This window comes from Microchirus variegatus (assembly GCF_963457635.1).
Source record: "Microchirus variegatus genome assembly, chromosome: 23".
Taxonomy (NCBI): Eukaryota; Metazoa; Chordata; class Actinopteri; order Pleuronectiformes; family Soleidae; genus Microchirus; species Microchirus variegatus.
Window position 1 is genome coordinate 3011642 of NC_139824.1, and position 21437 is coordinate 3033078.

At 40.6% G+C, this 21437-nt stretch overlaps 1 protein-coding gene across 3 annotated transcripts in view; it reads left to right on the forward strand.

Moving 5' to 3' along the window:
• Positions 1–16196, forward strand: part of ctnnd1 (catenin (cadherin-associated protein), delta 1) — a 37155-nt gene extending 20959 nt beyond the window's left edge. The window contains exons 11-22 of one of the 3 annotated variants that reach the window (XM_083909576.1): positions 2915–3032; positions 3197–3353; positions 5290–5307; positions 5643–5708; positions 5880–6007; positions 6599–6749; positions 6842–7037; positions 7151–7344; positions 9527–9574; positions 9727–9809; positions 11237–11291; positions 14289–16196. In XM_083909576.1, coding sequence (XP_083765702.1) covers positions 2915–3032; positions 3197–3353; positions 5290–5307; positions 5643–5708; positions 5880–6007; positions 6599–6749; positions 6842–7037; positions 7151–7344; positions 9527–9574; positions 9727–9809; positions 11237–11291; positions 14289–14347 — 1273 coding nt within the window. In that variant the 3' untranslated portion in view covers positions 14348–16196. The remainder of the gene's footprint in view (positions 1–2914; positions 3033–3196; positions 3354–5289; positions 5308–5642; positions 5709–5879; positions 6008–6598; positions 6750–6841; positions 7038–7150; positions 7345–9526; positions 9575–9726; positions 9810–11236; positions 11292–14288) is intronic. The other 2 variants (XM_083909578.1, XM_083909577.1) reach the window with 2 other exon arrangements.
• Positions 16197–21437: the final 5241 nt, after the last annotated feature.

A 21437-nucleotide genomic window follows, 5' to 3' on the forward strand; every position in this document is an offset into this window, starting at 1 on the left:
ATGTCATGGCATTAATCAAAGAAAAACATTCTGGCTAAATTGAAATCCTCAAAGTAGCTGTCAGAGAAGATCGGCTGAGGAATTTACTGGGACGGGTTGAGCAGGGGACAGTGGGGCATTGACTTAAGCAATGTAAACAGTATGTGCTAGCCTCCTTGTCTGTTATCTGTGCATTCCCCTTGACCACACAGTTAATTACTGTGTTCTCTTGTGGCTGTATAAATGTATGTTAATAAGTTTGTAATCTCAAGTTTGTGATTTGCTGAGGAGGGTCTGGACAGTTGTGCCCAGTATAATGAGACACTGAAATGAAAAAACAGATCATCACAGATGTGTGTTTTTATTTTTTTAGTATGATCCATGATACAAAAATGATGTAGCCCAAGTCTGTATTTTAATTTTTGTCTACTGATGATGATGGAAGGGCTGAGCGATATGGTCTCAAATCAATATCACGATATATTGAGCAGCTCACCTCGATAACGATAAATGACGCTAGATGACGTCATCTCCTAATTTGCATAATTGACCATATATATGTGTGTGTGTGTTTTATGTCTGATATGTATCAAATGCATCTTGCTTGCTTCTTGAGAGGTATACAGGCTTTCACATGAGAGTTTCCAAACAATTCAAAAGTCTCCAATAGGGCTCGGGCAGCGCGTTGCATTCTGGGACATGGCGGCCATGTTGATGGCTTTGTGAATGTAAACGAGGAGAAGAAGCATAGTTGGGAGAAAGAAAAAAAAGAAAGATGTTAAAATCCCAACGGACGGTGGGCAATTTTTCTTGTGGGCTGGGCGATATGGCCAAAAAATTAAATCCTAAAATGTTTTTATACCAGATCCGATTTTCGATTTTAATCAAAATATCAAATATCAAAATTAATATAATTATGATATTTATTGTTATAATTATGCAATGACTTGTGAAGCAGTTGTTTTCAGTGTCAGTTAATTAAAAATATGTGTTCAGTACGTCCTCCATGACAGCACAGTCTGTGGACTTCATTACATTACATGTCATTTAGCAGGCACTTTTATCCAAAGCGACTTACAAGTACAACCAGCCAGGGGTGGAGTTGAAATTGTGACCAAAAACTGCGGCCAGCACGCGCCTGTCTATACCCGCTTAGAGTCTGTCCACGATCAGTTTGGAACACCAATAAAAAACGATTCTTATGTTTCACGGAACACAGTTAAAACAACGATGGATGAAACCAGCAGGAGCTGAAACCGTTACAGCACACACATTGAAAAGCGGCACTGGAGCGTCAGCGTGATTATGTAAACAAAAAAAATTGTTGGCTAGACAGCAGAGAATCCACAGATTCCAACAGTACCAGTATTTTTATCACTCTACAACCAAGATTCACGGATCCAGCCCCAAAACAACAACTGATGCTATTCAGATTCAGTTTTTCAATGCAATAATTCAAATTAAACAATACAATTTCAAATTATACTATTCAGATTCAGTTTTTAATGAAATTATTCAAGTTTGGAAATTCAAATATAAAGGATTCAAATTCAGTTTCTGGTAGCACATATTTCAGCCCATAACCGGAGCCCAATTCTATGAGTTTAGAGGTTTAAAACAAGCTGTCAATCACTCAGATTGACCAAGGTAATAGTTTTATAGTAATAGTTAATAACCGAGTTTTCATAATTTTTTTTTTTTACTTTTCAAAACAAGTTATCTTTAGACCAATTGTGACATGTAAATAAAATTAAATGGGTTTTAATATTTGGTACCTAAGAAATCTGAAATGGCACAGATGATGTCAAACTCTGCTTCATTTCAGCAGCATCGGACCTTGCACAGCTCATGTCCATATGTTGTTACATGACCTCCATGCGTTTTTAAGCTCCTACTGCATATTTTTAACGGTGATACTTACTTAAATATGCAATATTTTTTTTGGGCGGGAGAAAACAAAATCCTTCATTTATGCTGTGTTCCATGTGCATTTACTCTGACACAGTGGCATATACAGTGAAACTTACATCTCTGGTGGAATCTCACAAGAGTTATCTTTATTTTGATACCAAGTAATCCACGTAGAGCTTGTAACTGCAGAGATTTACTCTATTTAGTTTGAACATGTTATTTTTGAGCAGGGACTCCAAAAAGAGGGTCAGGGAAGAAGAGGTTAACTAAAGAAATCAGTTCATCTTGATGCATCTATTATTCCCTTAATTACAGCGCTAAACCATCTTCTACACAAAGATTACAAAAAAAAAAATTTTTTTAGAGGGTGTGTTCGGCTTGATGCTTGTGTTGGACGTCTCCGGAGCACAGACTCAATCTGATATACAGTCACATACAGCGGCAGTCTATGCAGCTCGCCAGTGTTGCACATCTCTTCCTGTGACGGCACTCTCGCTGTTTTCAGCGCACGCTGCCATGTTGATATTATCAGAGAACTAGTGGGGGAGGGCCAAGGGAAAGGAGGGGACAGGAGCTGAGAGAGCGCAGTAAAAAGGAAAAATCGAAAAAATAGATTTTTATTTTTCTAACATCGTGCAAACAAATTTTGATTTAAAATCGATTAATCGCCCAGCCTTAACAAAGGCTGAATATCATTCCACATGCTCCTTTCTTTACATCTTTCCACAAAACATCAGCCCACAAAACAACATAACTGGTCTCAATTTTCCTTCCATCCATCCATTACTTTCAGATCTTTAAGTCACACTTGATCCTAAAACAGCTGCAGAAAAGTGAAATGTCTTTGTAACGCAGTATTTTTGGCAAGATTTTGTCATTGAGATAAATCTCAGGGTGTGAATTTCAGCATTGTGTGCAGGAATTCCTTTAGTCATGACCCTTTTATTTCTCCAGCACACTTTTTTATTCTTTTTTTCTTTTTATGTTCTTATTTTTCAACATGTCCACTTTTCTACCCATCAAGAAATGTGAGTTCAGAGCGAAGTGAGGCGAGGAGGAAGCTGAGGGAATGCACAGGACTGGTCGATTCGCTCATGTACATAGTCCAGTCCCAGATTGACTGTAAAGATGTCGACAATAAGGTATGTGGAGTTATTTAGTATTAATACACTGAAACATTTTATTGACCCTTGTGTCTTCATTGGTAAATGAATGATATACTGTGTAATCTATATAACAATATAGTTTTTTTTTCATAATTTGTCAAAAATGTTCTCTCATCTCTGCTTTCCCTCCATTTTTGCAGTTGATAGAGAACAGTGTGTGTCTGCTGAGGAACTTGTCCTATCACGTACACCGTGAAATTCCCGGCTGTGAGCGCTACCAGGAGGCTGCGCCCATCAACCAGGGCCCCGCCCCCTCCAACCAGAAGGGTGGTTGCTTCAGCGCCCGCAAGAGCAAAGGTGAGTGATTGAGTGCGAGTGTGCGAGAGAGATAGCGAGAAAGAGGATGTTGTGTTTGTTTTGTCTTGTGGAGAAAAATTTGCCATGATGTCACTGTCAAAGGTGTCTGAATTGTCATTTACACACTTACACAAACAAAACCACAGACTTACACAGAATGTTCACTATTTCCTCAGCTGAGAGAAAGCTCATGCTCTCATACTGTTTTTGCTTTTCACTGAGAGTATTGATTAGATTTTTTTTTTCATCTTCACCACACATCATTTCTCTACTGTTTTGTAGAGTTATGCAGTTATTTAGAATTTATTTTGCAGTCACAACTGCAGTGATAAATGAGGCAGTGTCAAAATGTTTAATAAATACATGAAACTAAGGCTAGGCAATGATTTAATAATACTGTTAATCACAATATAGACCCCTTGGCAGCCTACGTCACGCAGGCGACACCTTCTCTCTAGTGCGCATGTGGGTTGCAGAAAACGCTATTGTGAGCAACACAACAACATGTCTTATTGTGTTGTCGGTTGCACTAATCGTTTTAACAAACAAGACAAAAGCCTTAAGTTTTACCTGATACCAAGTTGCAGCCCTTTCAAGGCAAACCGGAGACGCTCAAGTTGTCCGCCGTACTTGTTCTGCTCTCCCTTCCCAGGGTAGTTTGTGGAGCTGTAGGAAGCAGCCGGTAAAAATCTGGACAAGTTGTGTTGCTAATACTGTAACCGTTCACTTTCGTAAGCATCCAGAGTCATGAAGGACTTTAAGTTCTCCTTGGAATAAAGACTTGGAGTGTCGTACTAGTGGATATCGGGCCACTCCAGACCGGGCCACTTCGTTGCGTCATTGATCCACTCACCGGCGCCTAAGGCATATGTGTCATCAAGCTGTATCCCATTCACCAAAGTGAATTTCCAAGCATAACTTGCTTTATCACTAGGCGACAAGCTGGTGTAGTACGAGGAAAACATCTCTTTTTTTTTTTAGCCGTCTGAATTCGTACATGAGAGCCGACAACACTGCTACTTAAATGTTGAGTGGTGTCCTTCTGTAACCGCGCTGCGCGCGTATCCACAATATTTGTGCATTTGTTAACAACCCCATAGCGTTCTTCATTATGAATATAACAAAGGTTTTGTATTTATCAAGATTTATTAAATGCAAATTCACTTGACACATAATGGCTGTTTTACCTCAGATTTCTGGAATGTTTCTGTTTAAAAAGTGTTTGTTTTCTGTCTTTTTTTGAAACCACATTTAACTGGTTTCTTCAACCTACACTCAAGGAGAAATAATAATAAAAAAAAAAATAATAATAATAAATAATCATTGGGCCGATTAGGTATTTTGCCATTTTTATAAATGATAGGCCAATTGTTTCAAACTACGCATTTTGTCCTTGAAAACTTTATATGAAAGTGAAATGTATATTATTTGAGCTAATACAGGCCTTTGGCTGCCCTGATCGGCTATAAAAAGACCCATATTGTCGACCTTTAGTATCGACTGATTGGAAACTTATTTATCTTGAAAAGGATTTTGATTGTCAGCCAGCCCAACATAAAATTGGAAAAAAATAAAAATAAATAATGTTTGGCTCCATCTAAAGATTATTTTCACTCTGGTTTTCAAAAGCAGCCCACAAAAAAATCAGATAGGAATTTTATAAATTAGACTAGAGCTAATCTAGATTTTACAGTGTGATATAGTTCAAGTCTAATTATACAACTGTTCAAATTCTGCAGCTGTTGAAGTGTGAGTGTGTCTGTGGTGGCTGCTGTGCTGTTATGATGTAATCAGGTGTTCTGGGTGGCTGAGTTATGGCTGCATTCCTCTTACATGATTGCTCTTTCTCTTGCTCCTGTTCTTCCTTCCCATCCCTGTTCATCCCTTCTTTTCTCTTTCCTCCATGTTTCACTCCTTTCTTTGTGCTGGGCTACAGATGAGTGGTTTTCCAAAGGTAAGCGCTTTACTGCTGTAGGACTACACTTTCCTTCTGCTGCCTGTTTTTGTCTCGGTTTTAACAGTAGCAGAGTAGCTGCAGCTGAGCTAACAGCTTGAAGTAGTGTTGTCATGGTACTAACATGCATGTATCCTGCTCACAGTGTAGAGTTTTAGTGATATACTGTATTCAATGGTGAACATGTTTTTGTCAATTTCAGTTTTATCCTTCACAACATGGTATATCTAACCTAATAAAAATAATTTTAACAGTTTATTAAGTTCTGCAAAATAACTTTTTTTGTATTTAGTTTTTTGTGTTTGTGAAACAGTATTGTTGATATTTGTTTCCAGGTAAAAAAGATGAGGATGCAGCTGCAGATGTAATAGACATTCCAAAGAGGACCACACCTGCTAAAGGTAGTGACTAGATCAGTCAACACTTCCACTACATTTATTGTGTTGGGTGAAAAAGAACAATCATCTACATGTTCTGTCCCTCTGCATCATCCCCACCAATTATTACTCTCTTAATTCCCATCTGTACATCACATCTGTTCTCCTCTCTGACTCTTCCCATTTTTCCTGTAGGTTATGAGCTGCTATACCAGCCAGAGGTAGTTCGCATCTACACCTCTCTGCTTAAGGAGTCCAAGAACCCCACAGTTCTGGAAGCCTCAGCTGGAGCTGTTCAAAACCTGTGTGCCGGCCGCTGGACTGTAAGAACCACCACCATCTTCTTCCTCCAGTTTACAGCATAGTCACTCCCTGTGCTGAGAAAGGGCTATCCCAGATTATGGGAAAGAGAGCAAACTGCTGGCAGAAGATGTAACTAATTACTTCACTTTGAAAAAGGAGGGCAGATTTATGCATTTTTACCTCCTAGTTGTGTATAATGGCAAAACATGAGGATATTTTAAGAGGAACAGAAGATGGTTTGGCTTGTTACAAAGTCAGTAAAAACCTCATTGCAATTCATGGCATATACATTATAATATAAGATTGTCCTTTACTAGTCCCTCAATGGGAAGTTTACGGTGTTACAGCAGCAAGGACAGTTGGAATGAAGGTAATAAATTCTAAACATGCATTTTAACACCAATAAATCCATCCAGCCATCCATTTTCTACCACTTTATCCTCCACAGTAGAGTGATGTGCCAATCTCATCTGGCATAGGGCGATAGGCGAGATACACCCTGGACAGTTCGCCAGTACAGTGCAGGGTCACATATAGAGAAAAACAACCATTCACCCTCACACCTACGGTCAATAAATCCTTGAGAAAAATGTCTGTGTGTCTTTGATCAGTATGGGCGATACATCCGCGCCTTACTGCGCCAGGAGAAGGGTCTACCCATGATAACTGAGCTGCTGGCCCATGGAAATGACCGTGTGGTCCGCGCCATGTCTGGAGCCCTGCGTAATCTGGCCATTGATGCACGCAATAGAGATCTACTAGGTGAGAATGAGAGCCAGAAAGATTTTTGCAGCAAGACACTAGTTCCCATGTTTGAGTGTGCATTGATATTTGGAAATCTCCTGTGTTGTTAGGTAAACATGCAGTGCCTCACCTAGTGGCCAACCTGCCCAGTGGTGGTCAGAGTCAGCCAGTGCGAGCGCTGTCAGAAGAGACAGTGGTGTCGGTATTGAGCACACTTCATGAGGTGCTGGGCTCCAGTCTGGAAGCAGCCAAGACCCTCAGAGCCTCGCAGGGCATTGAGAGACTGGTGCTCATCAACAAAGACGGGTGAGGACTGATGAGGGCAAGCAATTTAGAACTCTGAAATGGAAAGTTACCTTCTTGAACAGTTCCCTTCTCCATATGTAATTCCATCCCTGTCTGACTCTGCTGTTCTCCAGTAATCGCTCTGAGCGGGAGGTGCGGGGTGCCGGTCTGGTGCTGCAGACAGTGTGGGGCTACAAGGAGCTGCGGCGCACATTGGAGAAAGATGGCTGGAAGAAGACAGACTTCATGGTCAACCTAAACCCTCCCAGCAACAACACCAGGACCAACGGAGGTTATGAGGACAGCACTCTGCCACTCATAGACAAAGGTCAGGAAGTGAAGAAGTGAAAGGAAACATTTCTTTTTCTGTTCATATGAATCAAAGAGTTATCATGACTTTAATTTATGTATTTTGAATTTAGTATTTGAAAACTATATTTCAGGGGTGTGATTTTTTCGTTTTTAAACGGAATTCCGTTTTTTTGGGCCTGATAATGAGCCTCACGTGAATCATGCAGATCTGCAGGGTTTTTTGGGTGGTCGGGTAAACTGCATGTTTTTTTGATTAAAAAACTATATCATTAGTATATGCACTTATATAGTGCTGGGCACGTGAGCGGCGTTATAACGCATGACGACTGACTGGAAAAAGACGCGCGTAACGTGGTCTCTTTATTAAAGGAAAAGAGCAGTGCTACAAATAACCAGCGCACCTGTTACCTTAATAGTGCTGTTAGCACTATCACCGTCACATGTGAAGCCTACGGAGCCCCTAAAGGGACAAAAAAAAAAAACAAAAAAAAAACGTTTCAGGTGCTCACCTGATACGATCAGGTGCTCACCTGATACTTTCAGGTGCTCACCTGATACTTTCAGGTGCTCACCTGATACGATCAGGTGCTCACCCGATACGATCAGGTGCTCACCCGATACTTTCAGGTGCTCACCCGATACTTTCAGGTGCTCACCCGATACTTTCAGGTGCTCACCCGATACGATCAGGTGCTCACCCGATACGATCAGGTGCTCACCCGATACTTTCAGGTGCTCACCCGATACGATCAGGTGCTTACCCGATACGATCAGGTGCTCACCCGATACTTTCAGGTGCTCACCCGATACTTTCAGGTGCTCACCCGATACTTTCAGGTGCTCACCCGATACGATCAGGTGCTCACCCGATACTTTCAGGTGCTCACCTGATACGATCGGGTGCTCACCTGATACGATCGGGTGCTCAGTGAGTGAAACACTGTCATTTTCACACAGAAACACAAACCAAAATGAATGCAGTGGATGATCTCACGGACATCATGCCCGCATGAAACTACTTTCTGATGAGCACGAGAAAGTATTGTTAACAACGCCAATCCGGCAGTTCCCTGAACCGCAGTAAAGGGACCGCTAACTCCTTAGCTTGGGTTAGCTCGTTCGGCAACAACACAACAACTGCGGGACTCCATCTGCGTTGAACACAGCACTTTATTTCATTACAGCAGGGTGATGCACAGCCTCTCTGGGTAAAATGAGTCTCTCTCGTAAAGGGGAGAACATAACAAAGCAACATTATGAAGCGTGACAGTCTCTCGCTGCGGCTCTCCAACATTAACAACCACACGGCGCACACACACTTCCTGTTTCACTCACTGACGTCACACACACGTACACACATAGTTAGCTTAGCTTAGCCTCTAACAGTATCAGGTGAGCACCTGATCGTATTGGGTGAGCACCTGATCGTATCGGGTGAGCACCTGATCGTATCAGGTGAGCACCTGAAAGTATCAGGTGAGCACCTGAAAGTATCAGGTGAGCACCTGGAAGTATCAGGTGAGCACCTGATCGTATCAGGTGAGCACCTGATCGTATCAGGTGAGCACCTGATCGTATCAGGTGAGCACCTGATCGTATCAGGTGAGCACCTGAAACGTTTTTTTTTTGTTTTTTTTTCTTGTCCCTTTAGGGGCTCCGTATGAAGCAGACTGTTACAGTCATTACAAGCTGTTCTTGTTCTTCACACTCCATCAGGACTAAATCAAGGCACTGACACAAGTTGATATTACTTTATTTTCTTACTGTTTTTTAATTAAAAAAATAGTTTTCACTTTAATTTTATATTTTTGTATCTAAATGGTGTAAGCTCTCAAATACTTTTTGAATTGTGTTCCTATATCTGCTACAGAGGCTGAGAAATCAGTCATTTAGTAAGCATTGAAGCTCAGGTTTTAGAGGCATTTTTTCCAGGCGCTTCAGACCTTAATGGGTTAATGCTATGTCTGTTCCTGTTTAAATGTAATGCATTTACTGTATGATGCAGAACCCATAAACATTTTAAGGTGTCATCCTCGCTTTGGAATCTAGAGTAATTAATATAATGTCAGGTGGTAATTCTAAGTCATTTTCGAGTAAGCAAGAGAGGCTCTGGTTGACTCTGACAGAACAGGAACCATTTAACTTGACAGAGAACCATTCATTTTGTTCACTTTTTATGTGTTTGTGTTGTTTCGCAGGCGGCAAAGGAGACCGGGAAATGATTCCATTGAATGACATTGGACCAGGTGAGTGTGAAAATAGAAATTACATATATATGCAGACACAGCTGACAAGAAATGCTGACAATTAATGTGACAAAAGCACATGATCTTTATGAATAACACAGACAGACAGACATACATTTACCTCTAGTTGAACATGATCCCTATTTTTTAAGATGCCTACTCCACACTGGACCAGAGAGGGAGAAGGAACACTCTGGATAACACACTTGAACCTGCTGACAAAGATGCAGTACAGGTAAACACTCACCACACACGCATGTAACCCCCCCCCCCCCACACACACACACAGGTTATCCAGATAACCAGATAAGGTTAATCTTAGGGTGCTACAGGTCGATTGCTTTGGTCTGCACCAGTCAGAAAAATGTTACAATGTAGCAAACAGACGTGGGTACGGTTTGCTTTCACATATGCAGAGTTCTCAACAAACCAAAATAGGCCGCAAAGACCATCGGAACCGGACTAACCCCCGATTTCCACCGGGCGCGTCACCGGAGCTGATCGCTGCTAAATCAATGTAAGCATCTCTACCGGGCACATCGCAGCTTCTTGTGTGAATACGGCTGACTTGCAAGGCTGCGTGCAGCACAGCCGTAACGCGCCTGGTGGGAATTGAAGCAGGGCAGAGGACGGCGCAAAACGCGTAACTCATACCATATAATGCATTAAACTTGACCATTTCGTTCCATTTGGTTTGGTTGCTTTCACACCAGAGGAACCGTACCAAAGTAGGGCAGATAAAGCGGTCCGAGACCACCCGGTTGATTTGGTGCTCACCAAAGGACCGAGATTAATGCTGTTGGTGTGAAAAGCACGTTTAGTCAATGCCTTACCCTAACTTGAACCTGACCATATTTCACACCTTAGTAATAAACTTAACCAGTTCCTCAGAAATGAGGCAGAACCTATTTCAGGTTTTGATCTCTTGAAGACTACTGGTTCTGACAAGGTCAGTGTTAATGCCAGAAAAAGGGTAACCAATACAAGTACAACACACACTCACACCACAACTACCACATGCACAAACCTGCATGCCTGCACTTACTGTACATGATAATCAAAACTCAGTAACAAATGTACATCCATTTCCTAATCCTATAATGACTGCCAGTGCTTCAGTCAATCACATCACAGCGTATTAATGCAGACTGGTCTAGAGTCTGTCACAGACGTGATGCAACTTTCTTTTCTCCCTTTTAACGCCGCAATTTTCATTTAATGCCAGAAATATTAATGTTGACAGTATCATTTTGGGGGCATATTCCCTCTCAATGTACAGACCAATTTCTTCACTTCCAGTTGAAAAATGGAACTGTGTGAACGGACACTTTCTCCCACACACACACACACAAAGATGGCGTGTTGATGCATGTCTCATTAAAAGCGCTGAGGTGGCTGTGCGTCTTCGCATCATGTTCTTTTTTTCCCTGTAACACAATTTAACATCAAACTAATCTGCTGTAACACACACATCTTTCCTCGTCTCATCTTTTACTTTGTTTTCCCTATTCCTTTTTTCTGTTTTTTATTTCACTAACTTTTAAACGTTTTTCACACGTAACCCTCTTTCCTTTCTCACCCTCCCTATCTCCTCTGTGTCTTTATCTATCACACACTACTCTATCTTTCCTCCCTCTTTCTCTCTTTCTTTCTCTCTCTCAGGGAGGGATGTATGGTGAAAGGCAGGCCTCTTTGCCTCTAATGGAGTCTTATGATGGTTAGGCCACACCCACTGTCACACTGCATGTCACTGCGTGGTATGTGTGTGTCCGGCTGCTTCGCTCACTGTATGGCCTTAATGGTTTAGATGTGTTGTGAGTGTTTGACAGTGACCAGTGTTGTCAGTGAGCTTCCATTATACTGTATTCAGATGTCTGTTTGTTTTTTATTGCTCCCTCTGCTGGTGAAAAGTGTCAGTAATTATTGTTATTATTATTTTTGTTACTTTTTAAAAAATTCTCCTTTTAGATGTGATTTTTCTTTTTTCTCTGAACAGTTTGTATGGGGTAAGATAACTGTGAACAAGATGTGCACATACTCAGTTGATTTAGTCAACATGAACACAAATTGACAACTGGCAGAAGGTATTTTGGACCATTCTTCTTTACAAAATTTTAAATTCAATAATATTCAGGTCTGGGGACTGAGATGGTCATTCCAGAACGTTGTATTTGTTCCTCTGCATGAATGCCTTAGTAGATTTTGAGCAGTGTTTAGGGTCGTTGTCTTGTTAAAGATTTTAGTTCAAGATCAGTCCACAGCACCTTATTCCAAAATGAAGCTGGCTTGTCCAAATGTGCTTCAGCATAAATGACAAGGGTTCTCAAATATCACTGTGTTTGTCTCCTATATGATATATTTAACTGAAATTTCCAAACAACCAATGATTTATAAGAAAGGACAATCACAATGAAATTTACAGGGGTGCCCAAACTTTTCCACACCACTATGTGACAGCTGCAGATTTTCATAAATTCATAACTGTGGATTCAAATTTTTGAATCATATTCTTACGGTTGTCAATTCGTATTCATGTTGAATATAGTAGTATGTGCGCATCTTACCCCATAAGTTTGTGTCATTTTTGTCCAGTGTATGACTTTGTTGCCTGCAGCCATTGTGTTTTGTATTTTAAAAGACTCTCTTGTGAATCTGAATATTAAGCTTAGTTCACACTACAAGATTTTCAGCCTAACAATGCCAATTGCCAACCCAGTCTGTTAGTGATGGGGAGGCAGGATAACGACACTGACACTTGAACAGGAACAACAGAGGTTGAGTAGAGACAACAAGAGGGAACAGTAAAAGAAATACAACATCAACACATTACAGTGAAACCACTATTAGAAGTTCAAAGGCGACCTGTAGACCTGAGTAAGCCTGGTTGTATATTACATATTTCCCTGTGTTCCTTTCTAATTGGGTAATTGAAGAGGATAACAACAGAGAGGAAGAGGGAAAGAGAAAAGGAACGTGACAGAGATCACAAACCGTTCAGCTTCAGTAAATCAAGTTCAGGTCAATCTGAAGACAAATTAATCCAGATTTCATGCAGCTTTCCCGGTGTCACTTATTACTAGGCCTGTCACTATTTCTCAGAAGACATTCAAACAGACGAGACAGATTATCCAGTGGCTTCTCCTGGTGAGAAATTGTGCAGTGTGTGACCCCTGTCACCCGTAGTAGTAATATGAACTATTAAGGCCTCTACCAAACTTTCCACATTTCGTGTGCTTTACATTTCTGCATGCACATAATTGGTCACAGTTCTATACCACGAGAGCACTCGTAGAGCTCTGACCTTACCTGCTTATTGCTATTAACACAAGTTAAAAAAATCTATCTTGATCTGTTAAGATGGTGCTGAGATATACACATCTGAACTTGCAAAATAGGACTTACATTTAAATAACAGCCTCATCTGTAATCTGGGTCAGCTCTGGATGAAATTTAGTCCAGTACAGTGTCTGGTCTTGCATACACATACAACATTTTGTTTAAATCTGCTAGGTTTTGTAGGGCCCTATGATTTCCGTGTTAACGGAATCACGGACTGAATCGTGGAATTGGCCAATAAATACAGAATCTAATGTTCAACGCGGAATATCGTGGAAATTGACATAATGTGACTGAAATGCTGTCATCGTGAGGAGAAGGAACGTTTGTCTGGAGAAATGTTCCGGGGAGCGCTCATTCGTGGCACCACCCGTGCACACTCACCCGGTCAGGGTTTCCCCCATTGCGTGTTGCTTGTTTATTTACTTTATATACACTTTTTTCCATACACCGCAGATTTTTCTAAACCGTGGAACAAGTGCGCTGCACCCGCATGTAATCGGCGAGCGTCCCCTTGTCCAGATGCCGATTGAAACTCAAGTAACACCATCAAATATGCCATTATTACGGTTATATTGTTATTGTCAATAAAGATGTTATATTTAGGAATGCACAGATAATTTGGCGGCCGAAACACAGCGAGTAAACTGTGGAACACCGCCTATTAAATGCTGGAAAGTCTCTTTGCGCAAAATTCTAAAAAATTCTAAAAAATTAAAACGGAAAAAACGGAATTTGGAAAAAAATTAAACGGATTTCATAGGGCCCTAGTTTTGACTGAGATAGTTATGTCATCAGTCAGTTGATTGGAACATACGTGGGTGATCACCTACCCATCTCTAACTAATTCAGATTGATCTGTCAAGTACTGTAGACAGGAAGTTGCTAATAGAAGAACAAACTTGGCGATAAACCCTCGTAGATGAAAACATAACCTCCTTGATGTAGGTACACATTTGGATTGTCAGTCACAATTCCAGTGATGGCGATTTCTCTTTTAGTAGTTCAGTTTTTTGTATGTCCTCACAGACTTCCTCAGAGAGTGTCAAGCAAGTGTCCAAAGTTACCATCGCCTTTGTTGTCTCTTGGCTGAAAAGAAGAAGAGAGAAAATAATCCTCAAATTAATCAAATTATAATTGTGAGTTGCAGCCAGAGTGGTGACCAACATCCTTGTATTACTGAAAATGGGCTCATCATGTTGCCAGAAGGCTGTTAAGATTCAAATTGCAAGACCACACATCATGAGGCATCAGATGTCTAGAGATGTTCTGACTCTGAAAGTGGTGTAGTGTGTACTTTTGCTTTAGACCTGTTATTCTTCCCAGCCAGGCCTGAACGCCTCACACGCTCACACTGCTGGCTCTTCTTCTCTTGCAGAAAAACTGATTGTGTGCATCACAAGACGACAGCCTCCTCCCACGTACTGCCCTTGCTGAACTGACACCGGGGGACCACATCGCCACCCATGGGATGAACCTCCATCCTTATACGCTCAACCCGTCTGTCCCTCCTTTTTCTTTTTGCAGCTCCCCTCCTCTTCTCTTTATCTGTCTCTCTTTCTCTCCGTTACATTCCTCCACTGCAGCTCACACTCCCTGTGGACAACCGGATGTGACACAATTACCACTTTAAGCTCTGCGATTCCCTAAACAGAAGAAAGAAAGTAAAGAAAAAAACGAACTAATCTTTCAAACAACACTACATCTCAACACGACACTATGACTCACCTGGACGACACTAATGCTCTCTGTTGAAGAAAAAGCAGAGGCTTCATCCAAGGACTTATGTAATTGATGGATGTCAGTGTGTAGACTTATGAGACTGATGAGATCAGAACAGGACACTTTACTGAAATTTTACATAAATGGCTATTATACTCTGTTTTGAAGAAACTGAGAGAACCACTCATTCATTCTATCTCTCTTTTTTCTTCGATGGTTAAAATATATAAAAAAAGCTATGTTTATCAATGAATCCAGTATGTGTTAATCTTCTGCTTCTGTATTGGTAGTGGTTGCTCCACTTGGTTTTGCTTCGCTCAGTACCACAGTGATGTACACGTGCCAAATGACACTGCTCACGCTGCAACTGCCAAGACTAAATGCAAGAACTTGACACACATTCTTTTTCTAACAGCAGCTACACTGAAGACTGTCCTGAGCTTTGTTTTGTATGCAGTTAACCAATGTTTATGGGGCTGCTGTGTGTTTCTGTATCTGATTGTGATCTGTAGATATTGACGGGGACCGGAGTAGAGCAGAGGAAATCGACCATTTCTATCGCTCCCTTATATGTACTCCTCTTTGTAATATTTTCGGCGATATCATGGAATTCAGTTGGGTCTGTGTCGTTTTACCCACAGGTCCATTATCTTATGAATGTGTTCACACAAGATGGTCTAGCTGGAGTGCCTCACTCATTCAGGGTCGTTCTGATGGGCGTGTCCAACATTACATTGTTAACCAATAAAAAAGTATTTTCCTTCCTCAGAAGGTTACTAGTTATTCTTTAGATGGAGCTCAGCTGTTTTCAAATCTGCAAGATAATGAAAGATGTGATCTTGTGTGTCTGTAAGAGTTCTTGTTGTTGGGATTTTTTTTTCTACGAGGTATACAACTCTGGTGTCTTGTTGTAATTTTTCTGCTTCAACACCCCCACAGCTGATCTGACTTTAAGACTACAGACCAGTACACGGGAGAATACGCCGCATTGTCTGTTTTTGTTACAGCGCTTGTTCTGTCACAGAATGCATATTCCCAATGCAGAGTGAGATGTAGATACTTGCTTAGTGGAAGATTAAAAGATGCACTTCCATGTCAACGGAAACATTACAGAGGGAGCCTCATTTTCTCAAAAGGAACAAGTTGCCTTCAAGAGTGGACTGTTTTAAAGAGGGAGAGCAGAGGAGTCCAAGGGTTTGTGGTAGAAAATCTGTGTAAGGAGGCCTAGACCAGAATTTACCATTAGATAAAAGTGGAGAAAAGGATAAATAAAAGCACATTAAACTATATATACAAGAGAATATTTGTTAATTTTAATGATTTATGTTTCTTTTTTGATATTCTGATGGGGATAAATTGTTTCGGGTGCTCTGGGTGAATGCATATGCAATCAGTTTTTGTCTTTAGATTAAAAAAACAAACAAAGACAACAAATATTCAGTTTATGTCTTAATTAAATGCAAAATAACTTAGTGAGTAAAAACAAAATCCTCCATCAGTCATTGGATACTGGAACACTAATGGGAAATGTATCCGACTCTGAACTACACCTTAATCTCTTTGCCTTGGCTCTTAAAGTTGCACATTCTCATTTATGAATGAATTCTGTAACTAGCAATACTGTTTTTAATAATAAAAAAAAGGAAATTATTTCTCTGAGTCTTTGTTTTCTTTTTGGCCTCGTGATCATCGCCACACTGATGCTGGAAAACGGTGTCGTTGGTGTAAGCGACCACTAGGTGTCGTTGTCAGTCACCGCTCCGGTATTTTGACATGAGTTGGGTTTGGGGCCTTTAATCTCGGGAATTAACTCCAGTGTCACTGTCAGAATTAAAGTTTAATGCATTTAACACCTAAGGAAATACTGGTAAGTGTGATGACCTCGTTGATAGTTGTTAGCTGCTTTGTGGGACTTAGCTATCGCCCTTAATTTGAGTTATTTTGTTCGACTCTTTAAATGAGGTCAAAGAGTTCCATTCGGTGAACTGGCTGAATACTGCGTGCTCAATTTGAACTGATAACGCTGTATTCCCACGTGTTTTTTTTTTTTAATTAGGCTAGCTGTTAGCCACATGTTAAACAGGCAACACTAACATTAATGGAAATGTTTTCAACAGGAACCGGTGGCTGAGGTCGGCTAACATTTAAGTATAATATGGAAAATTAATCATCGAAATAAATCTCGAAGTCTCAGAGTCATTGTTGAGCCGAGCTGAGCTGCGTAGCTCGAAGGAAAACACACATATTAAGTATTAATATATGTATGTATAATATAATATACATACATACATATATGTGTATATATTTATGTAAAAAATAAAGATAATTATATACGTGGCTATTTTAAACAGTTTGTGTTGCTTTGCTATTCTATTCAGTGAAGCTGTTGTTTAAATAGTATTCGTATCTTAAAGTATGACATGACTACGTTGAGTCCAAACCTCGACCATTTGCTGATTGTTTTCAACCGTGTCACTTCACTCGCCTGTCACATATGGTCTGAATCATCACAAAGATTTATACATTTCTTCCATGGGCCATTTCATCAAAATCTGCCCTTAACATTTTGGGTTATGCTGAGTGATCACAGGCCAAAAACATAAACCCATCCTCCTTGGTGAAGGTATAATAAAGCTTGATGGTGATATTGACGAGAAAGAAAACTCAATCCAAACTTAAGCAATTGAACGCCTTGGTTTTGAGTGGATGCTGCACTGACACCAACATATACTACACATTTGTCTGTATGTGTTCACCAATATTTGAACCTTTTCCTTGTATATCCCCCTCTCTCTCCACACTTTCTCAGGGTCCACGTGGTCATGCAGAGGTATGGGTGGCCAGGTTTTGAAAAGCACCTCCTGTGCGAGCTGCAGGAACAACAAAACAATGGCCAGTTCTGCGACACCCTGTTACACACTGAGGGTGAGGATGAGCTGAAAAAAATGACAAAGAATTACGAGAAGGTTTGAATGAAAGAGAAATGAAAAAATTGACTTTGTTTCTTTTTTGAAGGTATCTCAGTGCCCACCCATAGCTGCGTCCTCGCAGCTCTCAGTCCGTACCTGTCTCGGAAGCTGTCCGCCTCCCCGGCTCCTCCATCTGGCCAGAAGCATCAACTTCATCTCCATGCTGTGAAGGCAAAGACCCTGCTGAAACTGGTCAGTCTGCTGTACTCTGGGGAACTGGAGGTAAAAGAAGGTGTCGAGCAGAATGACGTTGTGGCCTTAGCTCGCCGCTTTGAAATAGCAGACCTTGTAGAGAGACAGAAAGGTGGAGGTTTGATTGGAGCAGAAGTCCTGGAGAACAGGCAGAGTTTCTGCAGCTGCAGAGAGAATGGCTTCCACGCAGAAGGAAGAGGAACAAGCAATAAGAGGAGTCAAATGCAGGACGCACAACTTCAGGCTGCATTTGTTGAAAGGAAGGAGAAGGAAATGAGAACTTCAGGAACACAGACTGATAAAGTTGTTGTTTCTGTTGATCTTTCCACACAAACTTCGCCTACAACTGCAGAATCTGCACCTTCTGTAGATCCCAGTTTGGATTATTCTGTCTCGTTTCAACCCCAACACTTCACACTTGATAACCAATTTCACTTCACATCTTGCTCAGTCATTCCCCACAAGCCTGTCAGAGCACAGAGTGATGACAGCTCTTCATTAGATCAAGCGTCTGGCATTGTTATAAATCCTACTGTGACTCCAGCCCTGTCCAGCGACTCCTTGACAGTCCATGTTTCTCTCAATAACAACTCAAATGCCCCAATGCACAAGGAAGATGGCACCTGCCAGCAGTCGTCTGAGTTTGAGGACAGCTCACAGGTATGGTCTGAGGATGGGACAGATCCTGAGAATGGAAAAAGGGATGGAGAGACAACCAAGAGCAGAGGAGACACAGAGCAGCCAAGCCAGCCTCGTGAAGATGAGGTGCCAGGAGGAGAAAGCGCAAAGTCTATTGAGACGAGGCCTACATGTGTCAGTTTTGGTATGAGGAGCCCAGCAAAGATGAAACGGATGCAGGAGATGATGGAGGACACGCATATCTCCATCAAGGTGAGAAGAAGCTGTGTCATTTTAACTGTGGTAAAACTGATTTAATTTACATGTGCACTGATTGACAAGAGATCATATTGTTTGGTTGTGGCCTTCAGCTGTAGTGCACCATTCATTTTCTGACAAACGCAATTAGAATTGGATTTACTGATATTGAACAATTTAATAGTAACAAGTGATACACAAACAACTGATTCTCAAGTCTGCATTATGTGTGCAGGGAACTTACAGTAAACATTTTGAATAAAAATAATGTTAAAACTAAATCAGTTATTAAAAATTATACTGAACTTCGTCAAAACTATTGAATAAAAATCAGTTTACGTCTAATATTACTCACCCAGGTGCTTGTGGTAAAAAAAAAAAAAGAAGTCGTGTTTTTCTGATAGTTTCTCTTCATGACATTGTCATGACTCAGCAGATTGCTGATCGTGGGTTTGTGTTGCCTTCAGGCTGGCATGACAGGACATGAAGAAAAGCCTCCTCTTTACAGCTGTGTTCTCATCGCCATCGTGTTTTCTTCTGTCGTGCAGGTGAAGCTGAGGCGGCAGACCAAAGGACAAGTGTGGGAGGTGGTGAGCATGCAAGACTCAGATGAGGCCGTGCCAGTTCTTACCTCACTCAACCAGGTAAGATAAGTATGACGGTTAAAAGAACACTCTTTTAACTGTAACTGTCATACTTATCTTACCTGTTCACAGTGATTTAATTAGATGTCAGGGTGTGTTTAAAAGAAAACATCATCATAATTTGAATCACTTAGACACTGGAGAATGTGTCTTCTGAATAATTTTTGGGACAGAACACTGAATGTAGCTAATGCAGTGGGATTAGAGACGATACGGAAAGACACCAATAATATTGACTATTGACCTCATTCTATATTAAACCTTATTCCTGTTGCCAATAAAATATTCCAATCATATTCCCGTTTACTTGCTACAAAGCATAGTCTATTATAATGTCTAAATTACCTACCACTGCAGTAAAAAAAACAACTCATATAATCTAAGTCTCCATAATGTGGCTCAGAGCAGAATATTTAGTATATCTTATTCAGATTAGAGGTCCAGTGCTTAATAATTAGGAGGGTTTATTGGCATAAATAAATTCATGTTTCATGTTTGTAAAATCTCTAAGTGTGCAAGCAATTAAAAATAAAATTATTTAGTTATCGCTGCCTTAAAATAAGCCTTTTATATAGTGTGTACTTTAGTCAAGGGCCTTCCTTTACAGTGACCTCCCTGAGGAACGACATCCTTTGTGGTATGTGAAGGCCAACGTAGTTCCCTGATATATTTATTAGGAAAGGGAAGATTGAGCACTGTGCAGGCTCACTACTAGATGTCTCTAATAATTGCAAACTGGACCTTTTTTCTATATTTAGGTTTGCCCTGACCCCACAAGACGAAACACAGACCTTCCAAATGTCCCACCACCTCCCTCTAATGACCAGACAAGCCCAGTACAGAACCCAGACTCTCATTCTCTTCAGCCTGATGCCAACAACTCCCATAAAACACCACCACCACCACCACGCCAAACCACCTCTCACTGTTTCACTCCAAACCAGAGCAATGGCCTTGAAGGCTCCCCACTGCTCCAGTGTCAGGGATCTGTCGAGGAGTCTGAGCAGATAGAGAAGTTGCTGGAGGACATCATGATGGGCCTCAACATCCTACCCGACCTGGAGAAAGACTCCAAAAAGCCTCATCATCATGTCCAACAGACAGCTTTGCAGGTCCCAGTAGCACATAAAGACATAGAGCCTAGTCAGGTGCACAGTGCTGTCAGTGCAGCAGCAGCAGGTGGGACACAAAACTTCAACTCCTCAACAGATACAGGTATGTAAATGAATTGCTTTGCTATGTTGTTGTTTAAGGTTACTTTGCTCCATATTTAAAAAAAATAATTAAAGCTATACTTACCTTTCTTGCATTTTACACTTTTCTTTTGTAATCTTAAATTGCACCTAATACGCGTATGGCACTCTAAAGCGTAAGATAAACCCTCCAGGTTTTGAAACTCATCATTATTTAATTCTCATATTATTATATCCGCGAGAAACGCGCACGGATATTATGGAATCGGTCTCGCGCGTCCGTGTCCGCAGATTTTAGCCGTTAACGCGATAACTGGAAAGGCGTTTGAGATTAAATTTCTTGTTTTTTTTATGGGTCACATACCCCCTGTAGATGATCCCTATTGATTTTGAGCTGTCTACCATTTTTATTAATTAGTTAATTAATTAATTAATTAATTAATGAATGATATAAAAACCATATTTTTTCGCCTGTATCTTCCAAAGTATTGCAGGTATTGGCTTCAAATTTTGCATGGGCATCACATACCACCTGAGAATTATCCCTATCATTGTAGCTTTATTACTAATAAGCAAATTAATAAATTTTTTTATGCTAAAAACACATTTTCGGCTTTATCTTCCAGACTGATTGTCTTCAAATTTTGTACAATGATTTATGTAACAACTATCTACAAGTACAATCATTATTACTTTGGCTATGATTGGTAATAGTTACATAATAAGTTAACTGGTTAACTTATTAGTGAACACAGAAAAAATAGTTAAGGCATTTTTTCTTTATTATTGAGCTCATTTGGACACATTGAGGATATCATGGGTTTATTTAGCATTCTTTATTAATGCATTGAATGGAAAGTTTGAACATATTGTATGCTTTTTCATGAAATTGAATAAACATAGTGTATGCTTTTTCATGAAATTGAATAAA